This window comes from Jatropha curcas, chromosome 2, assembly GCF_041381405.1.
Source record: "Jatropha curcas cultivar XTBG-Jc1 chromosome 2, XTBG_Jcur_1.0, whole genome shotgun sequence".
Classification (NCBI taxonomy): Eukaryota; Viridiplantae; Streptophyta; class Magnoliopsida; order Malpighiales; family Euphorbiaceae; genus Jatropha; species Jatropha curcas.
This window is the reverse complement of record NC_143152.1, coordinates 27636862-27653002: the sequence shown is the minus strand read 5'-3', so window position 1 is coordinate 27653002 and position 16141 is coordinate 27636862. Positions and strand designations below refer to the sequence as shown.

Genomic DNA, 16141 nt, shown 5'->3' with positions numbered 1-16141 from the left:
AAAAGCTCTAGCTAGTGAGTGAGCCCCTTATTCACTTGTCTCCTAATTCATCTAATTGCCACGTTTGACCAAGATGCCAATAATAACTCACAATCCTTTGAATTAAACTCAATTCAGAAAAATAAATAACACTAGAGTTTAAAGCAAAAGTATAGATTGACATCCGCATAAAAGACATCCAGGAGAAGAAAGGTTACGTTGAAGCCATAAAAGACAAGACCGCAATGCAGTAGCCTCCACTAGTTGAGGATACCTGTTGGCTGTTAGAGTCGAAGAAGCTTGATCCAATGCAATAGCTAGCTTTCCACTCTTATTTGCCCTTTATCCAATGAGGAATTCTTAAAATCCACTCCCCCAAAAGGTGACAATTTGCACAAGGGTTCAAAATATTTATGTTATTTATTCTTCAATTTTCAATTTTTGGGATTTCTTTTTTTATTCAGGATTAAAAAAAACAATGAATAAGTGCAATTCTTATCATTTTAAATGATGTGGAAGGTATTGTAAGGGTAATTATTGTCAATTTAAATTTTCTCACTTACCTCTTTCTTAATTTTTACAAATTTGTGGCTGAAAAATTACTTAAAAATGGACACATAGATAGAAACAGTCATATGAAATTTCAAGGAAACTATAATAATTTTATCAAATCCCAAGGTTGAAATAGTAATTTTTCCAAAAACAATTTCTAGATTGGAAATTTGGCTGTGGATATGATTAAACAGTGAGAGAACATCAATAATTCAAACTTCAAATTAAGTGCTACCGGTAGAGCGGGGAGAATGCACTTTTACTGTTAAAGACAACTACGCTTGATGAAAGGAATGCTTCATGCTTGTTTCTTCCCAGGCAATTGAAGGAATTGATGTTTTGGTTCATATTAACTAAACTAGAGATGAAAAATTACATTTTCTCTAAAAAAAAAAAAAAGAAGAAAATTACATTTAATTAAAACCAAGTAAATAAATTTACTTTCTATGTTTATTTTTATGCCAACCTCAACTAGTTTGGCTGTAGTTGCTGTTTTTGTATGCTTAAAAATTAGCTGATGACAAAAAGCCCACCAAAGCTATAATTACAATCAATTAAAATACTATAAACATCAAAATACAAATGTATTTAACTAAAATTTTTTGAAAAGTAATAGTATGTACAATGAACAACCCGTTGAGAATACCTTATAAAGAAAAATCCAACTTGGCAACATTTACAGCCTCACCAACTACTTACCTAAAACATCGCCATAGTTAGGTTCATATGCTGATCAATTAATAAAACTCAATTTCTGAAACCACAAGTTCAATTAACAAGTAAAAGGTTCGAGCCATCGGTTCTATTGTTCCTTGAAGTCATGAAACCTAAAACCCTTCCTTCAACGTCTGTATCATTCCCGCCAAGGAAACACGTGGGTGGTACCTGCTGCTGCTATCTCACGTCAGTCCCTCTTCAGTTACACTGTAAAATTTTATTAGATCAGTTGTGGCCTGACATGTTTTAATCTTTTCTAAAAAGGCGGAATCTAAAAGTTATTAGATTCGCCTCCTTTATTTAATTAATAAATGGAAAATTATTATTTTTACTGTATAGTACACCGTATTATTATTTGTATTTAACCTCGGCGGAAAAAATAAAAAAAACCCTTTAAATAGACAACACATCCTCCATCTTCATATTCATATTTCTTCCAACTCATAAAGTTCCTCTCTGATACTGCTTCCTTACTAGAAATTAGCATTTGCAGAACTTGTCCAAATTCAAAATCTGCACGTTCCATTCCTATTCAATTAAATTAACTTTGCTCTCATGATAACTCTAGAATGGCGGACGATTCAATTAACCCTTCGCCGGAGATTAATTTGTTTGACAAATATGAGTTAGGAAAGCTTCTAGGTGTTGGAGCCTTCGCTAAAGTTTATCATGCCAGAAATGTCCGTACAGGCCAGAGCGTCGCCATTAAAGCAGTCAGCAAACAGAAGGTTTTGAAAGGTGGATTTATGGCGCATGTTAAAAGAGAGATCTCTATCATGCGCCGGTTGCGTCACCCTCACGTGGTGAAGCTTTTAGAGGTTTTGGCCACCAAAAGTAAGATCTTTTTTGTTATGGAGTTTGCTAAAGGCGGTGAGCTTTTCGCTAAGGTTGCTAAAGGACGGTTCAGTGAAGATCTTAGCCGTCGGTATTTTCAGCAACTTATTACAGCCGTCGGATATTGTCATGACAGAGGTGTGTTTCATCGTGATTTGAAACCGGAGAATCTTCTCCTCGACGAGAACTGGGATTTGAAAATTTCAGATTTCGGTCTCAGCGCTCTAAGGGATCAGATCCCGCCGGACGGATTGCTTCACACTTTATGTGGTACTCCAGCTTACGTGGCACCGGAGATCCTCGGTAAGAAAGGTTACGACGGTGCTAAGGTGGATGTTTGGTCATGCGGTGTCATCTTATATGTGCTCATCGCCGGTTATTTACCGTTCAATGATACGAATCTCATGGTCTTGTATCGGAAGATTTATAGAGGTCAGTTCAAATTTCCGAGATGGATATCTCCCGATTTACGACGATTTTTGTCTCGGCTACTCGACCCAAATCCCGAGACTAGAATTACCGTCGATGAGATTCTTCGGGACCCATGGTTTATTAAGGATTACAAAGAGGCAAAGTTTCATTTGGAGGATTTTGATTCCAAGGTGCAAGACAATCACAAGCGTTTGAACGCTTTCGACATAATTTCATTTTCGTCCGGCTTTGATTTATCTTGTTTGTTCAATGACAACGATATCTCGGCCTGCAGTGAACGGTTCGTTTCATCCAAATCGCCTGCAAAGATAATAGAGAGAGTAGAAGAAGTTTTCAAGGGCGAAAACGTAAGAGTAACGAAAAAGAAAAAGTGGGGAGTGAAATTGGAAGGATTGAATGGTTGTTTCGTGATGGCTATTGATATTTTTCCATTAACAGAACAACTTGTTGTTGTAGAAGTGACAGGGAAGGAAGCAAATGTAAATCCAGGCCATGAAATTTGGAAAGATATACTATGGCCACAGCTTGGTGGCTTGATATATCAACCGGAGGCCACCTCCTTCGGTGACTGATTATCTGGCCGGAAAATTGTCTTAGCTGTGAATCTCTGTTCTGGAATCTAATATGATGTATATTTTTAATTATTTCAATTATTCCGTATGACATTCAATAATCTAGCATTCAAAAATCAAAAACTAATTTTTACCCGCAACTAAATAGGAATTAGGTTGGCAGTTGGGACTTTTTGCTCTGTACTTTTTTATCTTTTGCTTTTTATGCATGAAAACAAGGTAAATTTCTCAAAAAAATAAAAAGAAAAAGGTTGATTGAGGTGGGGCGGGGAAGGGAGTACTTTGTTTCTAATATTCTTTCTACCCATAATTTGATTTTTGAATCCTACAAAATAATTTTTAAATATATAAATGAAGTCTCAAACATTGGAACTTTTGGACTATAACAATTTAATAGTTTCAATAGACTCATACATTAATTCAAAATATTTTTAATAACAATGATAACAAACAACTTAGGTGATTTTATTATTACAAATCTTTTTATCACCTGACTATACTCGTTATTCGTACTTATTTAATTTTTTATGTTAATTTTTATTTTTTAATATTAAATATTAATTATAATTTTTATCTTATATTATTTAGATTTTATAATATTAAAATAGAATTTCATATAAAATTAATGTAAATATAACGATTAATTAATAAAACAACAATTTTATATAACAATTTAAAAACTTTAAAAGGATTAATTATTTATATTCTATTTTATAAAAAAAATATACTTTTTTTCCTTTTCATATCTCTCCTAAATAAAACATTTTAAATTATAATAACAATAGAATCAAATATTTAAAAATTAAATTTAATAAAATAAAATATAAAATTTCAAATGTCTCGTTATCATATGTATTTGTTAGAAAATAATATGTTCATACTGCTTTTCTTTTAAAAGAAAATATCATGCGTTCCCAACCACATTATATCTTTGAGAAAATAAATTTATTTTGGTATTAAAAATTTTTTAAAGTTTTTTATATGTTTTTTCCTTATATGTTTGAAATATTTACATTTTTTTATATAATAACTTAGTTTACACAAATGTTAAAGAAAAAGTTAAAGAACATATTCCGGTATTGTAATAAAATAAATAATTACATGTATTATAGAAAATAAAGTTTAAACAAATACTTCTCAATACCATTAAAATAAATATAATTGTTGATACCTTTAAAGATAAATATAATTATTGATTGATTGAGTAATTAATTCATTGTGAAATTGAGAAATAATCGAATGTAAACTTTTAAATTAATTAATAAATAATTATTTAAAAAGGTCAATTGATTAATAATTTAATATCATAATTTATTAATTATTAAAAACCCATGCTATTTAATAAATTCAAATTATTATTAATTATCTAAAAAATTATTTTGAAATTTATAAAATTTCACTAAAGTTATTATATATAATCACATTATTTTTCTCATTTTCACTTTTATATATAATATAAATATATTACTAAAAAGGCGTAGAGTTCGGCCTTCGAATTGCTTTTTAATTAGCAATAGTGATTTGATTTCTTTTTTTCTTTTTTGCCCTTTTTCAATTACCAAAAAGATTATAGTAGCCTCAATCATCTAACACGTCATCAAATAATAGCAAACATTATTAATTTCAATTATTTTATCCAATTATTTGGACTGTGACTTATGTCTTTTTTTTTTTTTTCAATATTTGCTTCGCTGAGTAACAACAAATTTTAGAAATTAAATAAATTATTTTAAAAGTGTTTATAATACAATTTAATCATCATCTATTTTTTATAATTAATTAAATTGTTTAAAATATACTTTTTATACCTAATAATTTTCTAAAATATCTTCTTACTTTAAACCCTACAACTCAAATAACCTCTAAAATAATTAACTATCCAATTATTTATAACTTTTGAAAAAAAAATCTATTTATTCAAAATAATTTCTGTAAATTATACTATCCACTCCATCACTCTTTTATAAAAATATCAAATATAATCTTTTTACTTTTTTTTTTTATTCTATTACACATTTAAAAAAACATCCGGCGCAGCGCGGGGCAAATACGTTCGTTTAGTCTAAATTTGGTAATACTTAGGATATGCGAAGTACCATCGAAGACTTGGCATATCAATTTGTATACATCAAAATTAATTAAATTTAGCATAAATAAGGTAGAAGAGTAAGAAAGAGTTACTGTAACATTAATAAAAAGTGACATTTTTTAAACAATTAATTATATACGAAGAACAGGTAAATATTTTTCATCATTCAATTATAAATATAAATTCCACAATTTCACTTGTCTCATGTTGTAAATCAAAATTAGAGATATTTAACCAATGGATTTAGGTTCAAAATTGAAAATCAAATGATATTTTTTCACACCAACCGAATCAAGTTTATTTATTTAACTTAGTTTAGTTGTAAGTATTTTTTTGGGGGCTTAATAAAAATTAAACTGAAATTAAATCAAGTACTTTAAAACTAAACTAATTCTAATCGATTTAGTTTGATTTGTTTTAACTATTTAGGCTTATATTTAAAAGAAAAAAAAAAACTAAATCAATCATATAACAGGTCTAATCAAGTTCATCTATTTCAGTCTATTTTCTATTTTATTTTATTTTTTTGAATGTTGCTGAGTTCCAATAAATGGTAAAAGTTTTCTCTAATTTAGCAAGATGTGAGGCTGGAAGTGATGCGAGTGCTTAAGGGTACCCACCTCACTTTGATCTGTTTAAATAGAATATGAGTAGTTATAAATAAATTTGAGACGGTTACGGATAGTGAAATTACTACCGTAATAAATACGATTATAGTACGGATATAGGTCTTTGAATACTCGCTACCCGCTATTGGGTACCTATGAGTGTCCTATCCACTATTAATAAGAATTATATTTTAAATAAGTTAAGATTTGAATAGTTAAAATTCACAAGTACCATACCAGTATAAGGGTATTTTAAACAGATTTTGGATGGATACGGATAGTAAAGATTTAAACAAGTTTAGATACATATATTTAAATGAATATTTAAATGAATTTTAAATGGATACAGATAATAAATTTTTAAATTGATATGAATACGAATAATTTAAATTTTATTAGTATACCCAGCTGTAATTTCTAGGATACTCAGTCGTCCTTCGTATTCCTATTCCTAATATAGGAGCTATTATAACAAGTTGCACAGGCATTGGCATTGGCATTGCCATTTGACAAGGACCCAAATGAGAAATTTATTTACTCTAAATGCGCGTTGTTTTGGCATTAGTTAGACTGCCTAATTTGTTTTGTTCTTAAATCTCTCACCAAGATTCATCAATATTGGTTAGGTGTTTTCCTCTGCCATGTGCACGTTCTCTCTGCCATGTGCAAGCTTTGGATACCTTGAAACAATGTAATTTTTGTCTTCCACTCAATGAAACCATGTGCACGCCTTGTTCTTTGTTGTGCAAGCTTTGGATGCCTTAAACAATGCAACTTTTGTTTTCCACTAACGCAACCATGTGCACGCCTTGTATTTTGTCGCCATGAAACCATAAACATCTCCCATTTTTCCAGTTTCTTCCCATTTCCATGACACTAACGAAACCATCAACCTCTTTCCTCTTGCCTGAAATTTTTCCATTTCAGTCATGGAAGATAATTTCGCCCACCTTTCTATAGATGAGGAGGAGACTGAGCTTTCCCTTCCTAATCCAACTCATAACCCTCTAGTTGACCCATATAGTTTCTGTTTGGTTGGCATATTTCTCACTTATAGCAGAATCAACTTTGAGGCTATGAAACACACACTAGCATATCTCTGGCATCCAGTAGGCGGAATGGACATCCAGGAAGTTGAAGCCAAACGTTTTCTCTTCAGTTTCTACAATATGGTTGATATGGACAGGGCTGTCACCAGTGATCCTTGGTTCTTTAATAAACATCTTCTTGTTTGGCAACAGATCCACAGTGGAGAAAACAAATTCTTTTTTGAAGTGGGCGGAATTGAAGATGTGGCTTCATGTATCAGTGATGAGACTAAAAAAAGACAACGAGTTATTCCTACAACTCCTAACACCACTGTCGTTTCTCATAAAAGTGATTCTGCATCTGGTAACACTTCGACCATCAATCAGTCGGAGAAACATACATCGATCGATCCTGTGATGCAGGATGGCCGGACGCAATGAAGATCCTTTCGTGGAACTGTCGAGGACTTGGCAACCCTCGGACAGTACAAGCTCTATATGACTTTGTTGCAATTTACCGCCCTGTTATTTTGTTCCTTTGTGAAACTTTAGTTCATAAAATGAAGTTTATTCAACTTTGCTCTTTATTGCGTTTTGATTCTTGCTTTTCTGTGGATTGTAATGGGAGAAGTGGTGGTCTTGGTTTGCTTTGGAAGAATGAAGTTGATGTTTCCATTTCTCGTTACTCAAATAATTTTATTGATGCTTTGGTTCTTTGTTTTAGTGTTTCATGGCGCCTAATTGGTTTTTATGGGTTTCCGGAAAGATGTAGAAGGCAGGACTCCTGGGACTTGATTAAAAATTTATCTCATAGACATAATGGTCCTTGGTTATGTGTTGGGGATTTTAATAATTTATTGGCTGATTCGAAGAAGATTGGTGGAAACCAATATCCTAGATACTTGTTGAATGGTTTTAAGGAGGCGGCAGTGGAGAGTGACTTATGTGATATTCCTACAAAAGGATATCAATTTACTTGGTTCTTGAAAAGATTTGGCCGAATTATCACCCGTGAGAAACTTGACCGTGCTATGGCCAATAATCACCGGTCCTGTTTATTCCAGGAAGCTTATACGACTACGTTGGTTTCACCAACATTGGACCACGATCCATTGTTAGTTTCGACGGTGGAGGGTGAGGTACCTCATCGGAAGGAGAGGAAGTTCCGTTTTGATAATGCATGGCTTCATGACGAAGATTTGGTTGGAGTAGTTCGAGACAATTGGTCCTCCTCCATGGGGTCTGATTTAATGCTCCGTAAAAAAGCTTGTATAGAAGCACTACAAAGGTGGGGGTATGGATAGGAATTCGAGATTTTGGAAGAAAAAGAACAACTTGAACCGTGCTATTGATTTTGCTAGAGAGGTTGATCCTTACGCCGATAACTCAGCTTTAATTAGAGAGTGGGGCAATATTCTGGCGCAAGAGGATGCTTGAAGAAGACAGGTTGGTAAACAATTTTGGCTACAGCATGGTGATAGAAACATCAAATATTTCCATGCTAAAATCAAAGCAAGAACACGCAGGAATTCTATTGATAAAATACAAAACGTTGCGGGGCAGTGGGTTGACCAGGAGGGTGAGAAGCAGCAGCTGTTTGTTGACTATTTCACTCATCTCTTTACTCATAATGCCTCAAATTTTGAGCCCATTTTGAGGTTGGTACGCAGTACAATAAGAGATGAAGATAATTGCATGTTGACAGCTCCCATCTCGCTCGAAGAAGCACATGAAGCAGTTTTTCAAATGGGTCCTGATAAAGCGCCCGGCCCGAATGGTTTGAACCCTGCCTTCTATCAGAAATTTTGGCCTTTACTTGGTGGGGATTTGGTAACTGCTTGTAACCATTGGCTACAACAAGGTATTTTCTCAGACTCTCTAAATGATACCCTAATTGTTTTGATCCCCAAGAAAAATAGACCATAATTTGTTACTGATTTTAGACCTATTTCATTATGCAACCTGCTCTACAAGATTGTGTCTAAAATCTTGTAGAAGAGTAAGAAAGAGTTACTGTAACATTAATAAAAAGTGACATTTTTTAAACAATTAATTATATACGAAGAACAGGTAAATATTTTTCATCATTCAATTATAAATATAAATTCCACAATTTCACTTGTCTCATGTTGTAAATCAAAATTAGAGATATTTAACCAATGGATTTAGGTTCAAAATTGAAAATCAAATGACATTTTTTCACACCAACCGAATCAAGTTTATTTATTTAACTTAGTTTAGTTGTAAGTATTTTTTTGGGGGCTTAATAAAAATCAAACTGAAATTAAATCAAGTACTTTAAAACTAAACTAATTCTAATCGATTTAGTTTGATTTGTTTTAACTATTTAGGCTTATATTTAAAAAAAAAAAACCAAATCAATCGTATAACAAGTTTAATCAAGTTCATCTATTTCAGTCTATTTTCTATTTTATTTTATTTTATTGAACGTTGCTGCGTTCCAATAAATTGTAAAAGTGTGACATCCTACCGAGTCGAGTCTTAGCATAGAGTTGAGTAGTCGAGTTGAGTCGAGTTGAACCAAACCCGGTTGGGGTAGAATGGGTTATAAGTGGAGTTACTTGAGTGAGAGAAAAAGATCAAAGCATATGGGTGAGGATTGATTTGCATTAAAAGATCAAGCTTGGGTATTAAGTTGTAGCATGTTTACAATTGAGGTACCATTTAGAACTTTTACACACAAAGTCATGGATATTTTAGAGCCTACCCGTGCATACCCATTTCACTTTCCCATTTTCATCTTTATCTTCATCTTCTTCATTTTCTTCCTTTCCTCTTCCACCTTCCTTTCAATTTTAATGGTAGTTAAGCCTTAACTTCAATTTTTCTTCTATCCAAGTAAGTAAACTTTCTTGAAGTTCATAATTGAATCAATTGGTGCTATTATTTTAGAATTTATAAGAATTCTTATTTATAGGTGAAGGGAGTTCAAAGATTGTAGAAAAAAGAAGTTAAAGAGGAGCTCAAGCTTTTGGAGTAAAGGTTTGATATCTCTTGTTATTTTCCATTTTCTTTGCATGAGAATTGTGTGTGTGTTGCTAGTGAGACAATATATTGCTTCATGTTGAGTGGGAGGACTGGTAATGGTGAGAAACAGGGGAGAACAGGGGAGGTATTGAATAAATGAAGTGAATATTGAGTTTATGTTGAAACAGGTTTTGCTGGGAATTTTACCAGTAAATTCATCTTGATTTTGACCCCATTTAATGATGGAATTAGGAAGTGTCATAGAAGAGTTATTTGTTCCTCTATGTGTTAGCTTTACATGAGTTTTTGAATCATCCAAATCGGAGTTGTATATTGATAGATATGACCAAAAGAGTACAGACTGTGCAGGCTGGAAAACGCGAAGCGCGCGCGCGAATCGCATGACGAGCTCGCGTTGCCTTCTCGCGCTCGCGATTTTCAAATGCGCGCTCGCGACTTGTGCTCGCAAACTCTCTGTCTCTCATTTGGCACTTCTCACGCTCGCGACTTTGAAGTACGCGCTCGCGTACTTGGGCCTTGGCCTGTAAGCGCTCGCGACCTTCATCGCGCGCTTGTGAATTTGGCCTGGGAACTCACTGTCTTTCATTTGGCACTTCTCGCGCTCGCGACTTTCAAGTACGCGCTCGCGACTTGTGCCCGATAACTTACTGTCTCTCATCTGGTGCTTTACGCGCTCACGACCTTGCAAGGCGCGCTCGCGACTTGTGTTTTCATGCACTTTTGGACTTCTTTTTCAATGCAATTGTATTCCTTTGCTTCACTTATATGCCTCCAATCATCTTAATACCAAAATACAACATTAAATCATGTATTAAAACAACATTCAAGCATGCAAATGATGTGAAATCAAATATACATTATGAATTATGAAGTTATGAACTATTAATATGATGTTGTGTTATATTATTGACATACCAACATTATGCTCCATTGAGGTTAGGTAGAAACCATGTAGATAAGGCTATGTCGCGACATAGGATAGCAGATCTGCACCTCATACAGTTTGATACTCCGGCTACAGGCCGTTGAGTGGATATGATTATATATGGGCCATAGCAGCCAAGCATACAGTATTCATCCAGTTTCATACAGTTTTTCTTATCACTTCGGTTTCACTATAACCTTATGGAGCCATACAGATATCTTGACATAACATTCCATGAATCATACATTATTACAAACAGTACAAAAGATAATCAAGGTATCATGAAAGTATCATGATGTGTGTGCTTATATGTGCCATATGTGTTTACATGATTCTTTCTATACATGTATGTGTTTAATTGTTTCTTTATATGTTGAGATATCCACTGAGCTTTATTTGCTCAGCGAGTAACCTGTTTAACTCGCAGGTTTTGAGATTGGACAGTAGAGAGTCAGCTTACAACTGCTGCAGTTCATCTGTAGAAGACTCAGTCTTCAGGGTAGCTACTCATTTGGATGTGTATCTTTTGTCTATCCTTTTCATGGCATGTATAGGGCATACAGTTGGGCCCATTTCATTTTGACACTAGTATCATGTTTTGTAAATATAAATTACATTATTTTTGTATACAACATCAGCATGCTATTATATTCAATATATATTATGATATCAGCATGACAAGACATAAAGTCAACCAGTTTGTAACGTCTCGGTTCGGTTCATTCGGGTTTACGGGTGGACCGGGAAGGGGTGTTACAAAAAGTGTCCTCTAATTTAGCAAGAGGTGGGGCTGGAAGTGATGCGAATACTTAAGGCTACCCACCTCGCTCCGATCAGTTTAAATAGAATATAAATGGTTATAAGTAAGTTTAAAACGGTTACGGATAGTGAAATTACGACCCGTAATGGATACGATTATAGTACGGATATAGGTCTTTGGATATTCGCTACCCGTTATTAGACACCTAAGAGTATCCTATCCACTATTAATAAAAATTATATTTTAAGTAAGTTCAGATTTGAATAGTTAAAATTCGCAAGTACCCTACTAGTATAAGGGTATTTTAAACAAATTTTGGATGAGTACGAATAATAAAATTATTTGATTTTTTATTTCAGTTTGATTATAATATTTAACTAAGTAAATTTATTTTTAAGTATAAAATAATTAATTTAATTTTGAATAACCGATTTAAACCGAACCAAATTGATTTAATTTAATTTAAATCAATTATTATGTCATTTGATTTCAAATTCTGTCATCATAAAAAATATTCAGATCAACCGAATCCAAGCTAATTTAATTTTGTTAACCGAATGCTTACTCCCCTTTCCCTTGATGATCCCTAGCCTGAATGATATGTTAAAGGCCTCGTGATCTTTACATTTATGATTTGAATACTTATAACATCCCTTCCCGGTCCACCCGTTAACCCGAATGAACCGAGCCGAAACGCTACAATCTGGTTGAACTTATATCCTGTCATGCTGATATCATCTTGTATGCTAAATATGAATATAAAACACTCCCAATTAAACTTCAAACTTTCAATATCTCCAACTAATCATCATAACACAACAACACTTTATATATATAGTCATAACTGTATAAATCCTCAATAGCATTTAATATCCAGCAATTAATTGTTAAGAATTAATCTCAAATAATTCCACAATAACCTAGATCGTGCAAATCACTAGATTCAACAAAATAGATTGAATAAGAAAAAGGTTGCGTACCTGACATCGTTGTTTGTCGATCTTGATGTATAGAATTAGGTTTGCAGCCTTCCAGAGAATTGAAGAATCGATTTAGCGGAAGCAATACGAAAGGAACGTAAAACTGAATCGTATTCAACTCCTCTGGGGACCACGACCTTTATATACCTGTAGGGTTAGTACAATTCCTATTTCGGTCCTTTAACGTAATAGGAATTATATAATGGTCTCTACACTTAATATCTATAATTAGTTGATACCTCAATAATCAATTATTCACAATCAAGACCACATTTAAAATTGACTTTACAATTGGACTGCTGTACATATTTAATTTTACATATTAAGCCCACAATAGAAAATTAAATCCAACAATCTCCCACTTGGGCGAACATATGTTAAATAAAATACATACACCAAAATGAGCTCAACAAACGCAGTCATACAAGGTATCCAAAAACAATCTCGTCCATTAGTTATATTGATAAAGAGCTGAAGAAACATTCGCCATATATCTCATGACTAAGTTCATTATCAACTACATTACCAATATCCCTAAATGACATAGATTCATTATAGAAGTGTAGCATGAAAACTACATGCAATGTGATCATCATGTCTGTTTCCAACTGGTCACCAACAAAAGTGAGATCAAGCAAAACAATAATAGTAATACAGAGTGTAACCATCAACCAAAATGAGTACTCAACAAAATTTCATAATAAAACATATCCAAAACAAAATAGAGCATTCAAAAAACATAATGCAAACATAAAGAGCAAACTCCCACTAAAACTAGACAGTCTCAAACAAAACGATACCCATATGAGCGGTGTGCTCATGGAAAACTTTTGGTATCACTGCCTTTGTAAGCGGATCCGCAATCATAGAGTTTGTTCCAATATGCTCTAAGGATATCTGTCCACTCTGTACCCTCTCCTTCACAGCCAAGAACTTAATCTCAATGTGTTTTGATCGAGAAGAGCTCCTGTTGTTGTTGGAGAATAAAACGGCTGACCTGCTGTCACAATACAACTTCATTGGTCTTTCTATTCCACCTACTACACGCAGCCCAGTGACAAGGTTTCTCAGCCAAATAGCTTGATTGGATGCCTCATAAGATGCTACAAATTCAGCTTCCATGGTGGAGGTTGCTACTAGAGTTTGTTTCACACTCTTCCAAGAAATAGCACCGCCAGCCAATAGAAAAACGTAGCCAGATGTGGATTTTCTACTGTCTTGGCATCCAGCAAAATCAGAATCAATATACCCAATGATCTCAAGCTGATCTGATCTCCTATATGTGAGCATATGTCCCTTAGTCCTCTGAAGATATCTCATGACTCTTTTGGCTGCTTTCCAATGATCCATTCCTGGATTGCTGAGATATCTACCTAACATGCCAACTATAAAAGAAATGTCTGGATGAGTACAAACTTGAACATACATAAGACTTCCTACAGCTGACGCATAAGGAACCTTTTGCATTTCCTGAATTTCAAGTTCACTCTTTGGACATTGTTGATTACTAAATTTATCACCTTTTGCAATAGGGGTATCCAATGGTCTAGAATTCTGCATACTAAATCTCTTGAGCACTTTATCAATATAGCTCTTTTGTGATAATCCAAGAATACCTCAAGAACGGTCTCGATGTATCTGAATCCCTAAAACAAAAGAAGCTTCACCTAAATCTTTCATCTCAAAATGCTTTGAAAGAAAAACTTTGGTTTCATGCAGCAAGACTTTACAATTAGTAGCAAGAAGTATGTCATCCACATATAAGACCAAAAAGATAAACCTACTCCCACTGAACTTATGGTACACACAATTTTCAACAGCATTTGCCTCAAAGCCAAACGAGACAATTACTTGGTTGAACTTAAAGTACCATTGACGAGAAGCTTGCTTGAGTCCATAAATGGATTTCTTTAATTTGCATACCAGATGTTTTGGATCTCCAATTACAAAATTTTCTGGTTGCACCATATATATTGTTTCATCAATGTCGCCATTGAGAAACGCAGTCTTAACATCCATTTGATGAAGCTCAAGATCAAGATTTGCAACTAAGGCCATGATTGTCCTAAAAGAATCCTTCGAAGAAACTGGAGAGAAGGTTTCTTTATAGTCAATCCCTTCCTTTTGAGTAAAGCCTTTTGCTACAAGACGTGCTTTATATCTTTCCACATTACCTTGAGAATCCCTTTTGGTTTTAAATATCCATTTGCAACCAATGGGTTTCTTTCCTTCAGGTAATTGAACAAGATCCCAAACTTGATTGTCTTGCATAGACTTATACTCTTCGTTCATTGCCTCAATCCACTTATGAGAGTCAGAACTCTGCATGGCATGATAGAAACTAACTGGATCATCATCTATCATGTCTACAGTATCCTCATGTTCCTGAAGAAACACTATATAATCATCTGGAATAGCACTTCTTCTCTCCCTAGTAGATCTCCTCAAAGGCATTTGAACAGGCTCTAATTCTTGAGGTTGTTGAATTTGTTCTTGAGGAAGAATAGCATTGTCTTGAATTGGATCTTGAATAGCTACAGGAGCAACTGGAGTCTGTACGCTATCAGAAACAACAAAAGGAATGAGAACCGAATCATCCTTACTTGGTTCCTCTTCAAAGACAATGTTTCTTTCTTTATTTCTCCCTCCAAAATCAACATCCTCAAAAAATGTTGCAATTCTCGTTTCAAAAAAAGTTCTGGAAGTAGGATTATAAAACTTGTAACCCCTAGACCGCTCAGAATATCCAACAAAGTAGCTGCTGATAGTTTTGGAGTCCAGTTTTGTTTCATTCGGCTTGTAAGGCCTTGCTTCAGCTGGACATCCCCAAACATGAAGATGCTTTAGACTAGGCTTACGTCCAGTCCAAAGTTCATAAGGTGTTTTAGCAACTGCTTTAGATGGAATCCTATTGAGAAGATAAGCTGCTGTCTTTAACGCTTCACCCCACAGAGACTCTGGTAAAGTAGAATGACTAATCATACTCCTTACCATATCCATAAGAGTCCCATTACGTCTCTCAGATACACCATTCATGCTGGGTGTACCAGGCATTGTATATTGAGGGACAATTCCACATTCCTGTAGGAAAAGCGCAAAAGGTCCTGGACGTTGTTCGCCTGAACCGTCATATTTACCATAATATTCACCACCACGGTCAGATCGAACAGATTTAATCTTCTTTCCTAGTTGATTTTCAACTTCGGCTTTATAAGATTTGAACACGTCCAAAGACTCAGATTTTTCATGAATGAGATATAAGTAACCATAACGAGAATAGTCATCAATGAATGATATAAAATATCTTTGGCCATTTCTAGCTGCAATATGGAATGGACCGCAAATATCTGTATGAATCAGTTCTAAAACATTGGATGACCGAATGACACCTAGTCTCTTTTGTTTAGTCTGTTTTCCTTTAATACACTCAATACAAGAATCCAAACCTGTGTAATCAAGTGTATCTAAGATACCATCAGAAACAAGACGCTCAATTCTTGATTTGGATACATGACCCAAACGTCTATGCCAAAGTACAGCTGAGTTATCAATATTCAACTTTCTTTTGGTACCTCTTGTAGTAACATGCAGGGATTCATGATAACTAGTATCAATGTCTAACATATATAGATTATCACATTCATTCAAGCAACCAG

The 16141-nt window shown here is 34.0% G+C and overlaps 2 protein-coding genes across 2 annotated transcripts; both read left to right on the top strand.

Moving 5' to 3' along the window:
- Positions 1–1663: 1663 nt before the first annotated feature.
- LOC105648048 (CBL-interacting serine/threonine-protein kinase 14) lies at positions 1664–3164 on the top strand. Its single transcript, XM_012234310.4, has one exon. The coding sequence runs from the start codon at positions 1818–1820 to the stop codon at positions 3084–3086; it is 1269 nt and encodes a 422-aa protein (XP_012089700.1). The 5' UTR covers positions 1664–1817; the 3' UTR covers positions 3087–3164.
- A 4084-nt stretch (positions 3165–7248) lies between these two features.
- LOC149498526 (uncharacterized) lies at positions 7249–8737 on the top strand. Its single transcript, XM_089717343.1, has 2 exons — positions 7249–8099; positions 8482–8737. Exons 1-2 carry the CDS (start codon positions 7249–7251, stop codon positions 8735–8737), a joined length of 1107 nt encoding a protein of 368 aa, XP_089573469.1.
- The last annotated feature ends 7404 nt before the right edge of the window (positions 8738–16141 follow it).

Coding starts and splice junctions, on each gene's coding strand:
- LOC105648048 (XM_012234310.4), top strand. CDS start 1,818: ATGGCGGACGATTCAATTAACCCTTCGCCGGAGATTAATTTGTTTGAC.
- LOC149498526 (XM_089717343.1), top strand. CDS start 7,249: ATGAAGATCCTTTCGTGGAACTGTCGAGGACTTGGCAACCCTCGGACA. Junction 8,100..8,481: donor TGTATAGAAGCACTACAAAG/GTGGGGGTATGG, acceptor GTTGGTACGCAG/TACAATAAGAGATGAAGATA.